The following is a 21,297-nucleotide window of genomic DNA, read 5'->3' on the forward strand; positions in this document are numbered from 1 at the left end:
AAAACCATGAGGCTTTTTTCATAAATTTGCAGGTTGATGTCAAAAGTCCAACCACAATATCTGTTGAAGATGGGGCAGTGTTGAGAATGGTTCTTGGGGGGTAGAGAGGTATTTGCCCCACAGTGATGGGACAGTGTTGAGAGTGTTTCCTGTGGGTGAGGTATTTTCCCAGAGTGATGGGGCAGTGGTTCAGTGGGTGGTATGGTATTTAACTATGGATAATCAGGCAGTGTCAAGAGAACCAAGGGTCATTAGAGATAAGACAGAAAAGTGGAAATAAAGGTGATCAGATCAGCTGTGATCTCTCTGAATAGTAGAGCAGTCCCAATGGGCTGAACGGCCTACGTCTATTCCTACATTTATGATCACATTGTTGTCTATGGGATCTTGCTCTGTGTAATCGAGCTGCCATGTTTCCAACAGTGCCACTGATACTGAACATAACCCTTTTAGAAGCCAACAGTTGCACAAAGCAGCTTTCTGGTATGGGGCAGAAGGGCAGCTGAGAGCAGCCAGGAGTAAGATGGCCTAGCTGGCTTGTCCTGCTTCCTAAAGCCCATTGCTCAACTTCTCCACCACCTCCAGCCCTACCCTTTCTTTTTCCTAGACTTTTGTTGAGTACTGGCCCAGGGTCTAAGTTGAGACATTACTGGGTTCAGAAGCAGCTTCCAAAAGGTGAGGCAGTGAGATTGCAGTCTGTGTGTCACCTACCTTTTGGTCCTGTTGCAGCTTGGCTTCCTGTGCCAGCATCTTCTCTCTCAAAGCTTGCTCCTGCTTGCTTCGCAGCTCGTTTTCCTGTTCCGCTTCCTGGAGATGTCAGAAGACACATTGAGCATTTGTTTTCACATCACCTCCTCATACAATATGTCAGCCACTTTCCAAGGATTAATGGTGTGAAGGAACATGATCACCCGGTTCCTTTCCCTTCGGTGGGTAGTCTCATGAATTACCGTTGAACCATGAAGCACAAACTGGGCCCGTGTTGGGTCTTTAAATGTGGCAATCAGTTCCAAAACTCCCTTGCGCTTTCACCATAGCCCTGAAATGTTAGTGTCTTTCAAGTGTCTATCCAAATGAACCAACTTCCACTACCCTTTTGCTCTGTTCATGATCATCATAACTCATGGAGTAAAACGTATAAACACACTAATGTATAAAATCTCCCCTCTGGCCCTTTTTCTAATTATATAAAACTGTGCCCTTTTTGGTCACTGAACCTCCTGCCAGTACAGGCAACTTTATTTCAGTCTGTCATGAGATGTGTGCATTGCTGGCTGCCCCACTATTTGTCAGCCATCCCTTCTAGAACCGCTGCAGTCCATGTGCTGTAGGTAGACTCACAATGCCCTAAGGGAGGGAATTCCAGGATTTTGACCCAGTGACGCTGAAGGAACAGCAACATATTTCCGAGTCAGGATGGGGAGTGGCTTGGAGGGAAACTTGCAGGGGGTGGTATTCCCATGTATCTGCTGCCCTTGTCCTTCAAGATGGTGAAGGCCATGGATTTGGAAGCTGTTGTCTAAGGAGGCTTTGTAAGTAGCTGAAGTGCATCTTGTAGGTGGTACATACGGCTGATTCAGTGATGCAGGAACTGAATGTTGAAGGTGGTTGATGGGATGCTGATCAAGCCGACTACTCTGTCCTGGACGGTGTCGAGCTTCTTGAGTGTTGTTGGAGTTGCACCCATCCAGGCAAGTGGGCTGTATTCCATCACACTCCTCACTTGTACCTTGTAGATGGTGGATAGGCTTTTGGGAGTGAGGAGGTGAATTCCTCCCCACCTATCAAAACCCTTCATAACTTTAGAAATGGACAATAAATGCTTGGCCAGCCAGCAACACCCTCATCCCATGAAATAATAAAACAAAAACTCTTATCTCCCCTTAACTTTCTTGACTCAAAAGGGAATAGCCCAGCTTCCCCACATAACAACTCTCTCATGCCTGGAACCATTCTGGTAAATCCCCTCTGTAGCCTTTCCAAAGTCTTTGACATCCTTCCTGAAGTGTGGTGCCCAGAAGTGGACACAATATTCCAAGCTGGGGCCTACACACTTATATACATGAGTACACAGGATAAGTTCCATTCTGGGAGAGTGTATTGAACTACCAACATGCTATATCCATCAATCTGTCCTCACAATCCTTAGATTTAAAAGCATAACAGCTTGCAAGGCAACAACCTGCAGATATGTAGCACCTCAGTGTTAAAGTAGTCATCATTGTGCAGAAAAATCACAATGTTTGAAACAATCTCTCATTATTTACCATTTCAATACTATGGAAATTTTTATTGCATCTGCCTTTGAGCTTTCTCTTGTACAATGAAAATAGGCACCCTCTCTCAATTTACAGGCCATCATTCCTAGCATAATGCTATAGAATTTCTTGAATGCCTTTCCATGTCACTAATACTCATTTAGTATATTGCATACAGATTTTAATTGTGGCTTCACTAATGTCTCGCATATATTTGACAGAATCAAGGAATAAGTTCATAAGAATACAAATTAGGAACATGAGTAGGACGCTCAGTCCATTCTGCCATTCAATAAGATCATGGCCGGCCACATTGGGATTTAAACTCCACTTTCCTGTCTGCTCCTCCATTACCCTTGACTCTCACCAATCAAAGACCTCTGTCACACAGCCTTGAATATTTTCAATGATCCAGGATCCACTGCTCTCTGTGGCAGAAAATGCCAAACACAAGCAACCCTCAGGAGAGATTACAAAATGGGACTGCTTTAATTCTGAAACCGCGCCCCTCGGTTCTAGATTGCCTCACAAGGATAAACATCCTCCTCGTACCTACCCTGTCAAGACCCCCTCAGGATTTATGCTTTAAAAAGATCATTTCTGAGTGTTCGAAACTCTGAAGATTAAAGGCCCAACCCACTTAACCTTTCTGCATCACACAAACCAACTCATCATAGAAATCAGCCTCATGAACTTCTCTTGATCTGGTTCCAATGAAAGCCTACCCCTCCTTAAAAAAGGAGACCCAAACTGTACACCATACTCCAGGTATGAGCTAAACCAGAACTGCATATGGCATCCAACACCATACACCAGGTCATTTAATATTGAATTTACAATATAGCAACAGGCCATTCAGCCCAATAGATCCATATTAGTGTTTATGTTCCACACAATCCTCCTCCTATCTCTCATCGTCTGATCTTATCAGTGCATCCTTCCATTTCTTCCTCCCTCTCATACGTATCTAGTTTTCCTGTAAAAGTATTGATGTTCATTGCCTCAACCAGGGATAAAAATCAAAGGCCCGCTGCTCTTTGGGCCTGGGCTCCCAATCCCTGACCGGAGGTCAGCAAGTCCCCCCGCCTGCCCTTGGATAGTTTTGTGGGCCCTGGCTTCAACTGTTCCGAAGTAGCGAGTTCCACAAAGTGCATGACTCTCTGGGCAAAGTAGTTTCTCCTCAATCTTGTGTCGTTTCATTGCATGTTTTTCAATGTAAACGTTCAGTAATTTAGTTATGTAGTTGAACTTTGACCCGTTTCGAATCCATTCCTATATTTCTGACAGCATAATGAAGCACCTTATTTGGTATTGTTTTGAGCATAGAAACTGAAAAGAAATAACAAGCTGAAAATTCAGCTTTCCTTTCCCTCAAACTCAGTCAATGCTGCAGCTGTGTTTACTGAATGAAGGAGGTTTTCAATGCTTTTCTTAAACAGTATTTCAATTGTGAATGAGAACAAATGGCACGTGCCTCAAAAAAATAAACCCCAGACGCCAAACAGCCTGTTTGATTCCTCAACTCATGGACAAAACAGCTCAAAATTGCACTTTTTAGCAGACAAACTCAACAATGCAGTCTAGAATCCCCTTGACTCCATCTCAAAGCAGCCCCCAGCCTCTTATTGAAGAGCAGACAGAGACAAGGGAATGTCATTTAGTGACTTGGTCTGCACCTTCATTCAGTTAGGTCATAGCTAACCTACACCCCAACATGACTTATTTACCGTAGCTCCATGTCACCATATGCTCAGGCCCTGTAATAATCTATTAACCTCTAACCTAAAAGCTCCAGCTGAACCCAAACATTCAGAGCCTTTTAAAGAAGGGAATTCCAGATTTCCATGACCCTCTACATGAAAAAAAAGTTTCCTGATTTAACTCCCCAACAACAAAGACGCCTCCCTCGGTCTCAACTTATATAACTAGAGGAGGGATTTCATCTGAATCTTCCTCTGAGTATTGGAAATAATGCAGTCAGATTATCCCTCAAAGTTGTATTTCTTAATTTTAGAAACAGGCCTACATGTTCTGCTCTGGGTTGAGTCAGCTAACCCAGCCAGGACAGCAGTACAAGTGGAACTATTCAACAGAGCCAACCATCAGCCAGGATTTCCATTCCAAGAGATTGTCGGAGGGCATGTACATGTAGATTACAAGCGGAGGGTACCCCTGAAGCAGTCGGCAGTGAAATATCATATTGACATTTAGCAGCCACAGGAGAGAATTTCTGCCAAACTCAATGCAATGCCTGACTCAGCACTGTCACAATTGAGAGGAAGAATTTTGGGCGATGGGGCAGAAAAGAGACAGAGAAACACTTCAAGGACACTCAAACTTCAGAGTGAAAAAGAGAAAGAAAAAGTATTATTTAAATGGTGATGTATTACGAAGGGTGGGTGTACAGAGAGATCTAGGTGTCCTTATACACTAGACAATGAAAATAGTCAGGGAGCTGCAGGAAGCAATTAGGAAGGCAAATGGTATTTTGGCCTTCATTGCAAAGGATTGGAGTTCAGAAGTAGAAACGTCTCACTGTACCTATACACAGCCTTGGTGAGACCACACCCGGAGTATTATGTGCAGTTTGGGTCTCCCTACCTATGAAAGGATATCCTTGCCAGAAAGGGAGTGTAGCGAGGGTCACTAGGCTGGTACTGAGGATGGCAGGACTGACCTATGAGGAGAGTTTGGTTCAACTGGGCCTGTATTCCGATGAGAAGGGATCTGATAGAAACGTGCAAAATTCTAACAGGGTTGGACAGACTGAATGCAGACAGGATGTTTCCCCTGGTTGGGGAGTCTAGAACCAGTGGACACAGTCTCAGGATGTGGGGTAGACCATCGAGGACTGAGATAAGGAAACGTTCCTTTACTCAAAGGGTAGTGAACCTGTGGAATTCTCTATCACACAATGCTGCCGAGGCCAAGTCACTGAATATATTCAAGAAAGCTATAGGTACATTTTTAGATTTTAAAAGCCTCAAGGGATATGAGGAGAAAGTACTGTCATATGAGGAGAGATTGGTTCAAACTGGGCCTGAATATGATATTGAGACAGAGAATCAGCTATGATCATATTGAATGGTGGAGCAGGCTCAAAGGGCCAAATGGCCTACTCCTGCTCCTATTTTCTACGTTAGTATGAGTTAACATGCATGAAACTCAAAACTGAGCACAAACATCCAGGAGGAGAATTTCTGTGGGAGTTCTCCCAATTTCTTAAAAGAAATGCCACTTCCCACCCCCGCTATCTATGGGGCGGTGCCAAACTCCCATGGACTACTCTGGGAGGAAGAGAACCTACCCTGCTCTACGTCGAGAACAATGGGCTGAGTCTGGAATCAAATATTGGCAAAAGGCCAGTCACAGTTCTTTAAGGGTTAAGAACAGCTCACTTTTATGTCAAAGGAAACACCGGGGAGAAACACTTTTCTCACATGCTTTCTCCAGCTTCTTTTAGGAACCTGGAACTACCACTGCACACTCGATCATAGACTTGCTAGTTGGTTTATTTTCCTAGACTCAAAATCTGATGTGATTATTCTGCCAATTCAAAGTATTCAACTTGTATTCACATCTAGTGCTTTTATTGTTTCAATTAATTATTTGTAGTGTGCAAGCTTGTGGGTGGCCAAGGGCAGGAAATGGGAGGCATCTGCTGGACAATGCCAGGAAGCAAATGCATTAATTAACTCTTGCCCTTGCTAGTCAACAGCACAGTGCCCTCTCACAGGTAGCTATGTCAGCCCTTCAGGCTAGGAATTGCAAGCAGGCTTCTTTGACAGAGACAGAGTCATTTTAACCAAATATTGGCATCTTCCAAATGTCAAGTGATCCACTAAGATGGGGTGGGTTGAATGGGGGAAGTTCAGGTCTATTGTCCATGCCATTCAAATGAACCTTTGACAGAGTTACCCACAAAAAGCTTTTTTTGCTCCTGAGCAGCATTGGCAGAGTTCCCATCCCTAATTGCCCTTGAGAGGATGATGGGGGCATTTCTGATTGGTTGGCAGCTTCTGGCAAGTTCAGCAATAGGCTGAGAAGCTTGGTGGACATCCCCGAACAAGCTGATTGGCTTGCAATCCAGTGAGCCATTCTTGTAGAGGCAGACCATAATGTTTCAACTATTCCCACACTAATTATCACTCCTATGTACAAAGCGTTATTTTTTGGACATGGAGAAAGGATGCACCATAACAGCATCCGGTAGTACCCTTCCAAATGTACGGAGCAGACCTAAACGACAGGGCCTACCTGTTCAGCCACACTGCTTTTCCTCGTAACCCACTTTCTATTAAATTAAAGATTCTACATCTCAGTAAAAGCAATGCTTTTTTTTGATAAGGACAGAAGGACAGAGAGAAGTCATAACTAAGATTCCCTTAACTTCACGACAAATATAAATGACCACTTTTCTGCTAAAGCTAAGATTTAGAACTATTTCTTCCATGCCTTATTACAACCATTTGAAGCTAAACAAATGCCAAACAGATGCAAAAAGTAAAAGCGACAAACAGATCTTACCCTGTAGGACTTGACAAAGCGGACAAAGACTGGGAAGAACACGGATGGAGGCGTAGTCTTGGGATTTTCTCCAAAATACTCAACCACTTTATTGTATGCTTCCTGTACAGGCCAAAAAGAAAATTAGGTGCAGCCTCATTAACCCTTGGATTTCACCAGGTTAGAGTTACAAAAACAGTCAGCCACTTCATCGCAGCCATGTTTTTCTTTCTCTTGCTTGTTGGGAGAGGTTAAAGGTCAAAAATCAAGCAACTAGGCATAATTGTAATATTCCAAGAATTAATAGCCTTTTCTTTTCTTTGAAGACAGGGTTGATTTTGCAGTTCATCTCTCACATTCTCATTCAGAGATGCAGGTGAAGCTTTATTAGAAGGTGTAGCAGCAAGGTGATGACTGATAATTTCCTATGCATTGCATTTCATCCTGGTCTCTTCTCATAGAGGAACACAAGGAGCCACAAAAAATCTGGCAGAGAACTCACACGAGAACAAGGTACACTCCCACTTTAACAATATGTACCCTGGTGCAGTTAAGTGAAGTAACATTCACTTTATTTCTCAACTCGTTGAAGGCAACTCAGAACGTGTACAGCAAAATGAATTTGAATTCGGTAGGAGAAAACCAGTCAGAATTCTCCTACTCTTCTTTAAAACTGTGCCTTTTACACCCAGAGATGGGGTTTCAGTTTAACACAGATCGCCATCAATGCTGCTCGACCTACCAAGTTTCTCCAGCATTCTTAGTGTTTGCCTCAGTTTAACATCTTGTCTCAAAGACTCTGATGAGACTGGAACCTTAGCACTTCTGATGTTTTCCAAACATGTTCCACCATTGACAGGATGATAGATCCAGCAAGAAAGAAAAACAAGGCCAACTCTAACCTTTTTATATTTAGATCTCATTTTCTAATCAACCTGCACACCCTCAATTTAGTCACTCAGTCAAGTGATTAACACAACGGATTTTTGAATACCAAACTCGTTCAGAACACAGTTAGAAACATTCAGTGATATTGCAGTGTAGGATAATGTACTTGCCTGTGCAGTCCTGGAATCTTTCTGAAGTTTTTCTAGTGTCCCTTCATTTTGTGTCAGGAAATCCTTCAGCACCACATTGTGATCGTGCATACTGCTTTCACGCTTAACCAACTCCATGTTGTGTCCCATCTCCTTTACGTCTAAGAGGACATTTTCCAATGATACTGCCAAAGGAAACGGTGTAAAAAAGAAAAGTCATTCAACTGCCTGGAAGTGGAACTGCCTGTTGGCTGCTAGAACCATTACCAGGCCCGAGAATGAGATGTTACCCTCCTTCAGACAATCTCTCCTGGCACAGAATATTCTGTGACTTTCTACCCCCTTGAGAGAATTTAGCTCCATTTCATTGATAGAATGAAGGTGCACAGAAGGAGGCTATCTAACCCATGTTGCCAGTGTTGGATCTTTGAAAGAGCTACCCACTGAATCTGTCAGAGTCATACAGCATGGAGCTAGAACCTTCAGTCCATGCCGAGCATAATCCCAAACTAAACTAGCTCCATCTGCCTGCTCCTGGCCCATATCCCTCCAAACCTTTCCTATTCATGTAATTATCCAAGTATCTTTTAAACATTGTAACTGTGCCCACATCCACCACTTCCTCAGGAAGGTCATTCCACACTCGAACCACCCTCAGTGTAAAAAAAATTGCCCCTTACGTCTTTTTTTTTTTAAAATTCTCTCTCCTCTCACCTTAAAAATGTGCCATCTTGAAATCCCATCCTTGGAAAAAAGACACCTACCATTAACACCATCTATACCCCTCATGATATTATAAACTTCATGATTTGATAAGGTCACATCTCAACCTTCTATACTCCAGTGAAAAAAGTCCAAGTCCATCTAGCCTTTCTTTATAACTCAAACTTTCCATACCCAGCAACATCCTAGTCATTCGCTTCTGAACCCTCCTTCAGCTTAATAATATCCTTCCTATAACTGGGCGACCAGAACTGGACACAATACTCTAGAAGAAGCCTCACTAATGTCCTGTACAACCTCAACATGACTTCCCAACTCCTTTACTCAAGGGACTGAGCCCTGTCTATGTGACACGATCTTCAAAGAATTGTATACGTTGAACCCCGAGGTCCTTCTGTTCTGCAACACTACCCAAGGCAGTACCATTAACTGTATAAGTCCTACCACTGTTTGTTGTATCAAAATGCAATATCTCGCATTTATCCAGATTGAACTCCATCTGCCATTTTTCAGCCCATTGACCTATTTGATCAAGGTCCCTTTGTAATCTTAGAAAATCCCGTCCTCACTGTTCTTTCCCCCTTCAGGTACTTATTCAATTCTCCTTTGAAAATTGGTCACCTAATCTGCTTCTGGCAGTGTGGTCCAGATTGCAACAAGCTTGCTGTGCAAAAGAAAAGGTTTTCACACTGGTTCTTTTACCAGTGTCCCTCTGCTTCCTGACCCTTCTGCAACTGGAAACAGTTTCATCTTATGTTCTCCATCGAGACTATTCATGATTTTGAACACTTGCATCAAATCTCCTCTTAACCTTTTCTGTTCTAAGGAGAACAACCCCAGTTTCACCAGTCCTTCCACAAAACCGTGGCCCTCCAGCCCTATCCTAAAAAGGCAACAGCTCTCACTTGAATAGCTGACTACATCACAGGAAATGATGTCAGATCATGTGACATTGTATCAAATGACTAACTCCATGATTGTCATGCAGTCTTTCCCTGGTAGTTCTGGTCAGCATGGCCTGCTCCACGCCCATTTCTCAGCACATATGCAATAGGACCATTCAAATGTCATCTTCTAAGCTCTGAGGTGGGAATGGCCACATACACAGCAGCTTTCCTTAAGCATGTAACAGTACAGGAACAGCCCTAATGCCATCACTAACCTGCTGCAGCTTTCTCGATGAAGTGGAGCTCGGTCCAAAATGTGCCGATGCTGGGGTACTTCTGTTTGATGACAATCGCAATATAATGCAACAAGGTCAGCTTCCGGTCAGTGGATTTGGTATCCAAGAGCTGGGCAAACAGGAAACATGTCACATCACTGAGACTCAGTCTGGCTGTTACGTCACAGCTCCAGGCATCGTTCATAAGTATTGTCACCTCTTGACTTGTTATCAAATTCCTTACATTGTGTTGAATTGAGAAGAGGCCAAACAGCAACTACCAGGTTACAATATTGCCCTTGTCACCCCTACCTCGCCCCCACAACCCAAACCAGTTCCTGTGCCACATTTGCTCTGCTCTTCGATGGGTTCTGCATTGATAGGTCTTATCCTCTCAAGTAGCCACTCTTTCTGTGTGAGCTTAAATCATTTCCTCCACTGGGAGCAGTGAGATAAGTGGGGTTAGGTGAGAGGTTGAGAGGCTAGGTGGGCTACACACTAACAAGGAACTAGAATCGGCCACTCAGCTCTCCAAACCTGTTCCGCCATTCAATAAGATCATGGCTGATCTGATTTTAACTTCAACTTTCATTCTTGCATTCCCTGATAATCTTTCACCCCTTGGTCATCAAGGATGCAGGGGCAGGGGTGGGGTTTCTGTTAGCGCAGTTAGTTGGACGGCTGGTTTGCGATGCAGAGTGATGCCAATGGAGTGGGTTCAATTCCTGCACCAGCTGAGGCTACCATGAAGGACTCTCCTTCTCAACCTCTCCCCTTGCCTGAGGCATGGTGACCCTCCGGTTAAATAACCACCAATCATCTCTCTAATAAAAGAGCAGCGCTATAGTGTAGGAGGACTATGGTGACTTTACCTTTACCTTTTTAATGAAGAATCTATCTCTCTCTGCCTTAAACAATTCTACATCCACTGCCGTTTGAGGAAGGGAATTCCAAAGACTCATAACCCTCAGAATAAAGAAAGGTTTCGGCATCTCTGTCTTAAATGGATGAACCCTGATTTTTAAATTATGGCCCCAACAGGAAAGCGGAGGACGTGATTGTATTAAATGGTGGAGGGACTGAATTGCCTACTCCTGTTCCTAGTTCATATGTTCTAGATTTTCCCACAAGAGAAAACATCCTTTCCACATCCACCCGGTCAAGTCTCCTCTGGATTTTATATGTTTCAATTAAGTCAGCTCTGACTGTTCTAAACTCCAGAGGATACAGGCCTACTATGTCCTGTCATACTAGCCTGTCAGTCTTTCCTCATAAGGTAATCCACTGGTTCCAGGTATTAGTCGAGCAAACCTTCTCTGAACTGCTTCTGACACTTTACATAACATCCCTCCTTTCTCTGGATTAGTGGTACTGGAAAAGCACAGTTCAGGCAGCATCCAAGGAGCAGGAAAATCGACGTTTTGGGAAAAAGCCCTTAATCAGGAATACAGACAGAGTGCCTGAAGGGTGGAGAGATAAATGAGAGGAGGGTGGGGAGAAAGTAGCATAGAGTGCAATAGGTGAGTGGGGGAGGGGATGAAGGTGATAGGTCAGGGAGGAGGGTGGAGTGGATAGGTGGAAAAGAAGATGGGCAAGTAGGACAAGTCATGGGAACAGTGCTGAGCTGGAAGTTTAGAACTGGGGTGAGGTGAGGGAAGGGGAAAATGAGGAAATTGTTGAAGTCCACATTGATGCCTGGGGTTGAAGTGTTCTGAGGTGGAAGATGAGGCGTTCTTCCTCCAGGCGTCGGGTGGTGAGGGAGCGGCGGTGAAGGAGGCCCAGGACCTCCATGTCCTCGGAGAGTGGGAGGGGGGAGTTGAAATGTTGGGCCACAGGGCGGTGTGGTTGATTGGTGCGGGTGTCCCAGAGATGTTCCCTAAAGTGCTCTGCTGGGAGGCGTCCAGTCTCCCCAATGTAGAGGAGACCGCATCGGGAGTGACAGATACAATAAATGATATTGGTGGATGTGCAGGTAAAACTTTGATGGATATGGAAGGCTCCTTTAGGGCCTTGGATGGATGTGAGAGCGCAGGTTTTGCAATTCCTGCGGTGGCAGGGGAAGGTGCCAGGACGGGAGGGTAGGGGGGCGTGGACCTGACCAGGTAGTCACAGAGGGAACGGTCTTTGCGGAAGATGGAAAGGGGTGGGGAGGGAAATATATCCCTGGTGGTGGGGTCCGTTTGGAGGTGGCGGAAATGTTGGCGGATGATTTGGTTTATGCAAAGGTTGGTTGGGTGGAAGGTGAGCACTCTGAGCGTTCTGTCCTTGTTACGGTTGGAGGGGTGGGGTCTGAGGGCGGAGGTGTGGAATGTGGACGAGATGCGTTGGAGGGCATCTTTAACCACGTGGGAAGGGAAATTGCGGTCTCTAAAGAAGGAGGCCATCTGGTGTATTCTGTGGTGGAACTGGTCCTCCTGGGAGCAGATACAGCGGAGGCGGAGGAATTGGGAATACGGGATGGCATTTTTGCCATAACATCCCTCCATCAATACGGTGACCAGTGCTATACACAGTACTCCAGGTGCAGTCTCACTAATGCCCTGGATAACTTGCATTCCATTCCCCTCACAATGCAACATAACATTCTATTAGCTTTATTAATTACTTGCTGTATCTGCATACTAACCTTCTGTGATTCATGCACTGGAACACCCAGATCTCTCTGCACCTCAGAGCTCTGCAAAGTCTCACCATTTAGACAAATGCTCCTTTATTATTACTTCTGTGAAAATGGACAGTTTCATACTTTCCCACATTGTACCCCAATTGCCAGGTCTTTGCCCACTCATCTAACCCATCTATATCTCTTTATGTCCTCTTCACAACTCACTTTCCTCCCTATTTTTGTGTCATCATAAAGGGTTGTCAGAAGGATATGAAGGCTTAGAGTGTGAGAGAGAGTGTGTGAGAGAGAGTGAGAGTGAGAGAGAGAGAGAGAGAGTGAGAACTAAAGGTTTACAAGAATAGTTCCAGGAATGAGGAGCTTCAGCACTGAGGATAGATTGGAAATACTGGGTTGGTCACCTTAGGAAAAACAAGGTTGATAGATTTCACAGACATTCAAAATTGAAGAAGGTCTTGATAAGAGTTGATGGGAAGAAACTGTGCCTATTAAATGCAAAGGTTGGGAACAAGAAGGCACCAGTTTAAGATGATCAGCAAGATCCAAAAGATACAGAAGGAAAAGCACAGTGATTAGTGAGGATCTGGAATGTACTGCCTGAGAGGTTGGGGGAGGTGAACTCAACTTGGTCTTTCAAGAGGATCATTATCTGAAAAGAAAGAATTTGGAGAAGGATAGGGGAGTGGGTCTAGCCAGATTTTTCTCTCAGAGCTGGCAGGGGCACAATGGACCAAATGGCCTCATTCAGTGCTGAAGCCATTCTAAGATTCGACCTTCCTTGATCATTTAGTATCCTGTAGCAATTTGGTAAAATGGCTTTAAGTTGCACTTGCTCTGAGGCAAAGATAGGTATTCAGGATCAATTAGAAACTGACTGTTGGTGTAGTCCCACTGCCCTCTTGTGAATCTGAAAAGGGACTTCCCTCTGTGAGGCACCTGACCAATCCCAGCAGCAGTGGGTTGCCAAGGTGGCTGCTTCAAACGACCAACAACATTGAAAGTTAAAATACGGTTCAAGCCTCCCAACATACCAGTTTCACTTTTAAAAACAAAAGAAAAATCCTCTCCACAAACGTCAGAATAACGTGATGCGAATAATGTGCGCAGTTGGCATACATGACCTTTCAACCGAAATCAGGTTCAGCTAGTTCCAGACTCCTTTATTTATTTATTGTTCAACTCTCAAGCTTACAACGTTGGAATGTATATCAATACTTAAATCTATTCGGGTATCAGTGAGGACCTTGATTGCTTTAATAACAAATTTCAGAAATCAGCACATCTGCTTCAAAATACATTCTTGAACACTAACTGCAAAAAAAAACAAACGCTCCAGCCATTTTCACAAAGAGCTGGAATCCTGTAGGCTGCGTGCTCAATTTTATAAAACAAAATCCCACAGGCCTGGCCTCCCTCCCTTCGAAGACTGGGAGGTCTAAGTTGTGAGTGTACAGTAGGCTTTTTGGCTTCGAGAGAGTTTCAGAAAGGATTAACCATGCAGCTCAACTCGCCTTAGAGAAAATGTGTCTGGGTTCCAGTGGCTGCCAATAAGTGATGACAACTCGCCAACTGGCAAACTTGAAATTATTTAATATAAAAAGGCCGTGGTTCTAATCTTGAGAGAAATAAATCATTTTGAGAACATTTTACACAGAAACAGATTTCAGTTTTAAAAATGCCTTTACGGATAGAATATAAAACTGGGGCGCTGGAAATCTGAAATCAAGAAAATTAATGCAGCAAACTACATTTCTTTATAACAGAACTAAATGTCTCAACTTCCTTGGGAGATTGATGAAGGAACAGAAGGAGGCCATTCAGCTCCTTGGACCTGTTCCAGTTTGCAATTAGATCATGGCTAGTCTGTACCTCTACTGTTTTCCCTGTACTGCTCCACATTTCTCGATATGCGGAGTCAACAAAATCTATCCATCTCAGTCTTGAAAACTTCAATTGTGTTCCAGCATCCGGTGCCTCATGGGAAGAGGGAGGTCCAGCTTCCACTGCGTGAAGAAGTGCTTCCTGATTTCACCTAGTTTTAAAATTATGCTCCCTCAGAATTAGTAGCTACCTTCTCAAATCCCTGTCACATTTTACACGCCTCAATCAGATTAGCCTCCTCCAGCTTCTAGCTAGGAAAATGGGGGAAAAGTTACAGACGGGAGGGGAGAGATAGAGTGACAAATGCAGTTAAGGGTTTGGGGAGGGGTGGTGAGGGGTCTTTGGCAAACCAATCAGCTTCAGGAAAACCGATAAACAGAGTCTAAAAGTTACATCTCAGGTAGTGAGCTTGGACTGAACTTCTGTCCCTGAAACAATAATTTGCCTATCCCTTCTTTCTGGTCCGCTATGCACTTCCTTCATTTCCTGTCTTTTTTTTTCTCTCTTCCTAAAGCCTCTTTAAATGCGTGGATCGCAGGCTGGACTGTTGACAGCGTCTGGATGCTTTTTTTAACATTCAAACCCATGAAATAAACAGTTGGCCAGCACATCCTGTTTCGGTCAGTAAATGCAAGTGAATGGAATGTAATTTTGATAAACTGAACTTCTATATTTAGCCAAAGTTATGTTTTTGTCCAGAAGCAACTAATCCTGGGATAACAGTGGGGCGGGGGTGAGGATTGGGGAGAGTTGCTAGGAGAAAAAGAATAAATTAACCAGTTACAAGACTTCTTTCGTGCTTCAGGAGTTAGTGATCAAGTCCAGTCGAAACTGGCTAGGTGAAAATCATTTTCTCTCTCTCTCGCTCTCTGTATTTGTAGTCTCCTTACCATAAAGGTGCAAAACAAGATGGCTTTGAGTACTCTGAATGTCGGTCCACCATAAAGCAACTCAGAAATGGTGAACATATGCAAGAGAGGGGTTGCTGATATAGAAATGACATGAGCCATAGTTAGCGAGTTTTGAGAAGATTTGTAGCTCAAGTTGAGGTTCTGGATGTAAGTTTGCTCGCTGAGCTGGAAGGTTCATTTTCAGATGTTTCATCACCATACAAGTTATCATCAGTGAGCCTCCAGTAAAGCACCGGTGTTAGTGACCCTTCCAGCTCAGCAAGCAAACTTACATTCATGAGACACAGTCTCTGCCACCAGGGCTAAAATGAGTTGTTGGGTTAATGGAGAGACTGGTGCACTCAAGCCACTGGCTGGATTGCAGGCTAGAAGTGAAAAGGTTTCTCCTTTACGGCCTCACTGCTGTCTTTTACAATGGAGAAGGACTTCTTGAAAACTTAGAATGTTGCACAATGTTGGACTCTGGGAAGATGGTGACCTAGTGGTAATACCACTGGACTAGCAATCCAGAGGCTTCGAGTAATACCCTAAAATGGGTTCAAATCCCTTCACTGCAGCTAGTGGAACAGCAATTAATAGTTAGTTATGGTGGCAATGACAACTTGCATTGATTATAAAAGCCTATCCGGTTCACGAAAGTGCCGGAAATCTGCCAACCTGACGGGGTCTGGCCCGCAAGTGACTCCAGACCCTCAGCAATGTGGCTGGCTCTTAACTGCCCTCTGAAATAGCCCAACAAGCAAGGGAATTGGAGATGGGCAGCAAATGCTGGATTTGCCAGCGATGCCCACATCCCAAAGAATATTTGTTTAAAAAGTTATGCAAGATGAAATGCCAGTTTCAGCTGCCTGCACAATCCACTCAAAATTAACAAGCTTCTTTTTGTGGGTGTGGGACACATTTTAAATCTCTGCTCACTTCATAGATATGACCAGACAATTAATTAAGTATACTTGATTGAAGCAAATGCTTGTATTTAGAATGAGGCCTCAGCAGTAGATTACCCTGCAGAATACATACCAGGTCCAAACTCTGAAGCTTGAAGCCATATACAGCTCCTCTTTTGCTGCTATTCATATAGTTACCAAGTGCCAGAATAATCTGCAGAGAGAGAGGAAAAAGGCACATTGCTACATACATTTGAGAATCATCTTCACAGAAGACCACTGAAGTTTCCTAACCAACTTGTTCAGAGATGATATTACACAACACTGGTGGGACTTGAACCTAGGCCTCCTGGCTCAGAGATAGGGACATTGCCACTGTGCCACAAGAGCACACACCCCCCGCCATTGATATTTTTAAAAATCAACTTGCTCAGAATGTTATTACACAGCTCTCAAGCAGGTGAGACTTGAACCCAGACTTCCTGGGGGACATAACACACAAAAGCCGATAGCAGATGGAACACATCCTTAGTACTTCAACCTGGATTGGAGGTATTTTTAAACCAACCTGTTCTGATGCATTGTGACTTAACTTTAAAATATGTGGAACTTGAAACTGGGCCTTCGAGCGCAGAGGTACATTATCACAAGAGCCCACCACTGATCCACATAAGCTACAGCAACATTAAGGACAGCTGGGATCTCAGAGTGAGCTAGAAACATCTATGGATTGGCACAGATCCAATCTTTTATGGGACAGGCATGGCACCATCAAAGCTGCCGCACCTGACTGACATCCCATCCACCACCTTCAACATTCACTCCCTCCATTCACACACACACATTGTGCAAAGCAGCAACTCACCAAAGGCTACTTCGATGGCACCTTTCCAACCCAGAAACTCTTCCCATCTAGAAGGACCAGGGCAGCAGAGACATGGGAACACCACCCCCTGCAAATTCCCCTCCAAGCCACTCACCATCCTGACTTGGAAATATATCGCCGTTCCTTCACTGTTGCTGGGTCAAAATCTCTCTGAACAGCACTGACGGTATCTTTACACCCCAAAGACTGCAGCTACTGAAGAAAGCAGCACGCCACCACCTTTTCAAGGGCAGTTACTGATGGGCATTAAATATTGGTCTCGACAGTGATGTTCAAATATAAAGATAAGGCCTGTAGCAGTCTTGGTACAAGCATTTGTGGCCCACTTTCCTTCAGCTGTGGCCCTTCAGAAGAAGCTGTTGCCAGGCCCTCCAGCTAACAAAGCTGGGGTTCAGAGCTGTCCTTTTCCTTTATTGCTTTCCACTGCTCCTTCGTAAAAACATGACAATTATTAGGAGGGCTTCCACTGATCAAGTGGTACTCATTTCCACAACTGCAGCTCCTTAGATGGTCTTTATTTGCATGCATAGGCAGGAATCTGTGCCCTTTTCCCTGTGGCGAGTTTGGTGATTGGGGTGCTCCTTGTTGTCCTGACCAATATTGATGCAACATTACAGGCATAAACCTGATGGGCTGTATGGCCCATTTCAGTAATGGATTACATACTCAATAAAATAGATGACCTAGTAGTCACCATTTCATTTTGTGGAATTTTGCTGTAGACAAATTTGCCATGGCATTTCCAACATTCTGCATTGTAACATTTCTGTGACTGTGTGACCCTACTGATTTTACCTTGACTGAAAGCACACTCACCTCCAGCATTCTCTTCAACTTCTGTGAGGTCTTAATGGATGCAGAGGCAGCTATTATTGCATTCAGTTGCTGGAAGAAAACATTTATAACATTAAGTATCTTTCAGACAACATATATTGAAACAGCCATGTTAATCTCTGGTACTAATTGTATAAAACTCATTGTGCAAAGATTTTGGAGCACAACATTTCACAGACTTCACCAGTAAATTCAAAAGGTACATTTTGCGAACAGTTGATGTCAAGTGGTGAGCCCAAGGTTATCGATAACAGCAATCTGCAACTAAAGAAAGGGATGAAGGGAGAGAAAGGAAACAGAGCATGTTGGAAGAAACGAGGATCGATTCTGAGACTGAAGAGTTTCAGGAAATCTCTCAGAGAAAGTGATACTTCAGCCTTTTACTTTGAGCTGAAAAATAGACCAGCCACCATCACAAACAGTGACTTGGTGATGCAGTATTCAAACGCTTAAATACGGAGTGAAATTGCCACAGCCTAATGTCATCACAGCTGAACTCAGACAAAGTGGATTGTGAGCAAACTGGTGATCTTCCTGGTCCATTGGAAGTCAGGACTACAACAATACGTAGCTTGCTGGGTTTCTTCTAAAACATGCAGAATTTTGTCTGCGTGGGAGATGGTGAGACAGTGATCACATCACTGGACTAGAGACCCAGGCAAATTGCTCTGGCTTTGAGCTAGAGGGAGAGGCTGAATAGGCCAAGGCTGTTTTCCCTGGACCGTCAGCGGCTGAGGGGTGACCTTATAGAGATTTATCAAATCATGAGGGGCATGGATAGGGTGAATAGCTATGGTCTTTTCCCTGGGTTGGGGGAGTCCAGAACTAGAGGGTATAGATGAGAGGGGGGAAAAGATTTAAAAGGGATCTAAGGGGCAACATTTTCATGCAGAGGGTGATGCGTGTATGGAATGAGCTGCCAGAAGTAGTGGTGGAGGCTGGTACAATTGCAACATTTAAAAGGCATCTGGATAAGTATATGAATAGGAAGGGTTTAGAGGGATATAGACCAAATGCCGGCAAATGGGACTAGATTAATTTAGGATATCTGGTCAGCATGCATGAATTGGACCGAAGGGTCTGTTTCCATACTGTATCTCTATGACTCTAATACCATCAGGAATATAAAGCTAGTCATAGTGACAGTGACCATGACAACTATCATTGATTGTTTTACAAACCCATCTGGCTCACTAACGTCCTTTAGAGAAGGGAAATCTGTCACCCTTACCTGGTCTGGTCTACATGTGACTCCAGACCCACAGCAATGTAGTTGACTCTTAATCACCCTCTGAAATAGTCGAGCAAGCCACTCAGCCCAAGGGCAATTAGGGATGGACAACAAATGCTGGACCTGCCAGCCATGTCCACATCCCATGAAAGGAGGAAATAATGTTGCCCTAATGCTTGGGATTTTTTTCTGGATAGTATTCTAAACCCATCTCCATTGCTGCTGGTTTACAGATGATGGGAGACCTACCGGATTCAACATCTGAATATTCTCGGAGAAGTTCCCAACAAACGTCATAATAGTCATGCGCTGAGACAGTCGCTCGATTTTGCTGAACTGCAGCATGAAGCGGTCCTCATTGGACAGTTCATCAAGTGGTTTCCGTTCTCTCTCATACTGCCTCAAAAGCTTCACCTCGTTCTCTAAAGGCAGGAAGCGATTCAGACACTCCACAAAGTCTAGAGGCAGAGTCTTCAAATCGTACCTACAAGAGGGCAAAGGCAATGCTTTAGTCTGCTAAACCAAACGCAAATCACAAGACAGTCATCAGAGACTTCACAACTGAAAATTACTCAGAGGGAGAGGATGGAGGGGCGGAAGGGCTTTTACTTTCCTGGAAGATCTCAAGCAAGTCATTTCACCCAAATGCCCCAACGCCTCATTTGTTGCCTGGCTTTATCGCGCATGCAAAACATTTCCTGCCTCCAAATGGCCGCTTGCTGATATAGCGCAGAATTCACGCCTTGGCATTTGTTGAGCTTGCGAATGGGTAAAATTGGCATTTAAAGTCGAGCTCGTACAATTATTTCATTTGTTTTTTTTGCAGCATTCTTGCAATATTTCTTTGCTGGCTTCCCTAGAGCATGGGAAGTTACCGACTGTACCTAGGCAGCAGTTTCGGCTCTCTGATGTGTGGCAGTGCACATATCAGTGAAGGCTTGAGCAAGTTCAGCTGGTCTGCACCCATTTGGTCAGAATCATGCCTGCTTCCTGTGGGTGCACCAATGGCTTAACTTTAAAAGTGAACCCACAGTGTCACCACAGTTTGAAGGGAACACAAGATTAACTGCTCAAAAGGCTTAGGGTACCCATTCCTGCCCATTGTTTCTCTCTTGCCAGACTGCAGCTGAAAGCTGGTAGAACAAAGCTCACCAACACAGAGGATGACCCTATGCCCAGTTATCAGTGAACTGATGTCCATCCATCAAGCATACTGTCAGACGATGCAATTGATATATTTGGGAAGTGTTAAACAAAGATCCAAAAAGGCCTGGTTCAATGCATCACCTTGTGGAGTTTTTTTTGGAGGAGTGTGTGTCATTCATAGCAGTTGCTCTCTGGCAGCCTGTCTCTCTTCCAAGACCGTATGCTTACCAGGGTGATCCTAAATCAAAATCAATGGGTGCCAACTAGCCCAGTACAAGGCTATTGTAATTGTCGACACTATTGGTCAAAGCACTCATCATTTTGTGATACTGTGGGTAATCCAATAGTGCTCCCCAAGTTCAATGCAACAAGACAATCAGCTAACATACATTTGGGATCAAAGCTTTGCAGTGAGTGAAGGAGACAACCGCACATTCTAATGACAAAGATGTCTTCAAAATGATTGCATAAAGCATGCAATAAAATGTTGCTCTTCAAAGAGGATGCTTGGTGGATGGAACAGCAGAATCCACACGCCACACCCAAAGGTTCAGAGTGAGGAAAAGTAACAAACTGCGCCAGTGAAAGCAAGAAGCCAGCTGCAGCAGGCACCATGTCTTACCAATCACACCTTCAATAAATAATTGAATTAGAAATTTATTGTCACATGTACTTTTACATGTAAAATACAGTGAAAGGTTTTAAGTCGCCCCACCACGGCGCCAAAATCAACGACAGAAGTCATACATAATAATAAACCAAAAGTAAAATTAAGACGAAAGTCCATCACAGTTCAGTTAACGGCTCGGGGAAAGCCAATTAAGGAACGATGGAATACCATGAAGACACAGGTGGAACAAGACCGCCTGCCAGGCTGCTAGAATACTGAACTGGAAGCTTCCGCTGAAGAAGACCGCCATGCTGGATGAGACTACTTGCTGGAAGCTGAAGACGACCTCCACAGGAGGATGTGAACTCCACGCCAGGACCAGACTGCCAGGCCAGAACAAGACCGTCAACATCAGGAGACCACCACACTGGGCTGAGACCGCCACTTCTCTCTCAGGTACCCAGCCATAACCGCAGAACTGGAGCCTTGGCCCAGCCTGCGAGTCTGGGCCAGGGGAAGTCAAGCGAGGACCTGTCCCTCACCACCGGGAGACTCTGGGTCGGAATGAAGCAGTGTCTGACTCGTCCAGGTTTTGCTGCCGC

At 44.3% G+C, this 21,297-nt stretch overlaps 1 protein-coding gene across 6 annotated transcripts in view; it reads right to left on the reverse strand.

The window, feature by feature from the left end:
* LOC122543283 (formin-like protein 3) overlaps positions 1 to 21,297 on the reverse strand; it is a 167,406-nt gene that overhangs the window by 13,913 nt on the left and 132,196 nt on the right. For all 6 annotated transcript variants that reach the window (XR_006309986.1, XR_006309987.1, XM_043681785.1 and 3 more), the window contains 7 exons: positions 19,189 to 19,423; positions 17,691 to 17,759; positions 16,122 to 16,202; positions 9,687 to 9,816; positions 7,823 to 7,986; positions 6,786 to 6,887; positions 712 to 807 (listed from right to left, as the gene is read on the reverse strand). Coding sequence is in view for 4 of the 6 variants with exons in the window: in XM_043681785.1 (XP_043537720.1) it covers positions 712 to 807; positions 6,786 to 6,887; positions 7,823 to 7,986; positions 9,687 to 9,816; positions 16,122 to 16,202; positions 17,691 to 17,759; positions 19,189 to 19,423 (877 nt within the window). In the remaining 2 variants the exon portion in view is untranslated. The remainder of the gene's footprint in view (positions 1 to 711; positions 808 to 6,785; positions 6,888 to 7,822; positions 7,987 to 9,686; positions 9,817 to 16,121; positions 16,203 to 17,690; positions 17,760 to 19,188; positions 19,424 to 21,297) is intronic.

Source organism: Chiloscyllium plagiosum, chromosome 43 (assembly GCF_004010195.1).
Source record: "Chiloscyllium plagiosum isolate BGI_BamShark_2017 chromosome 43, ASM401019v2, whole genome shotgun sequence".
In the NCBI taxonomy this organism is placed as follows: Eukaryota; Metazoa; Chordata; class Chondrichthyes; order Orectolobiformes; family Hemiscylliidae; genus Chiloscyllium; species Chiloscyllium plagiosum.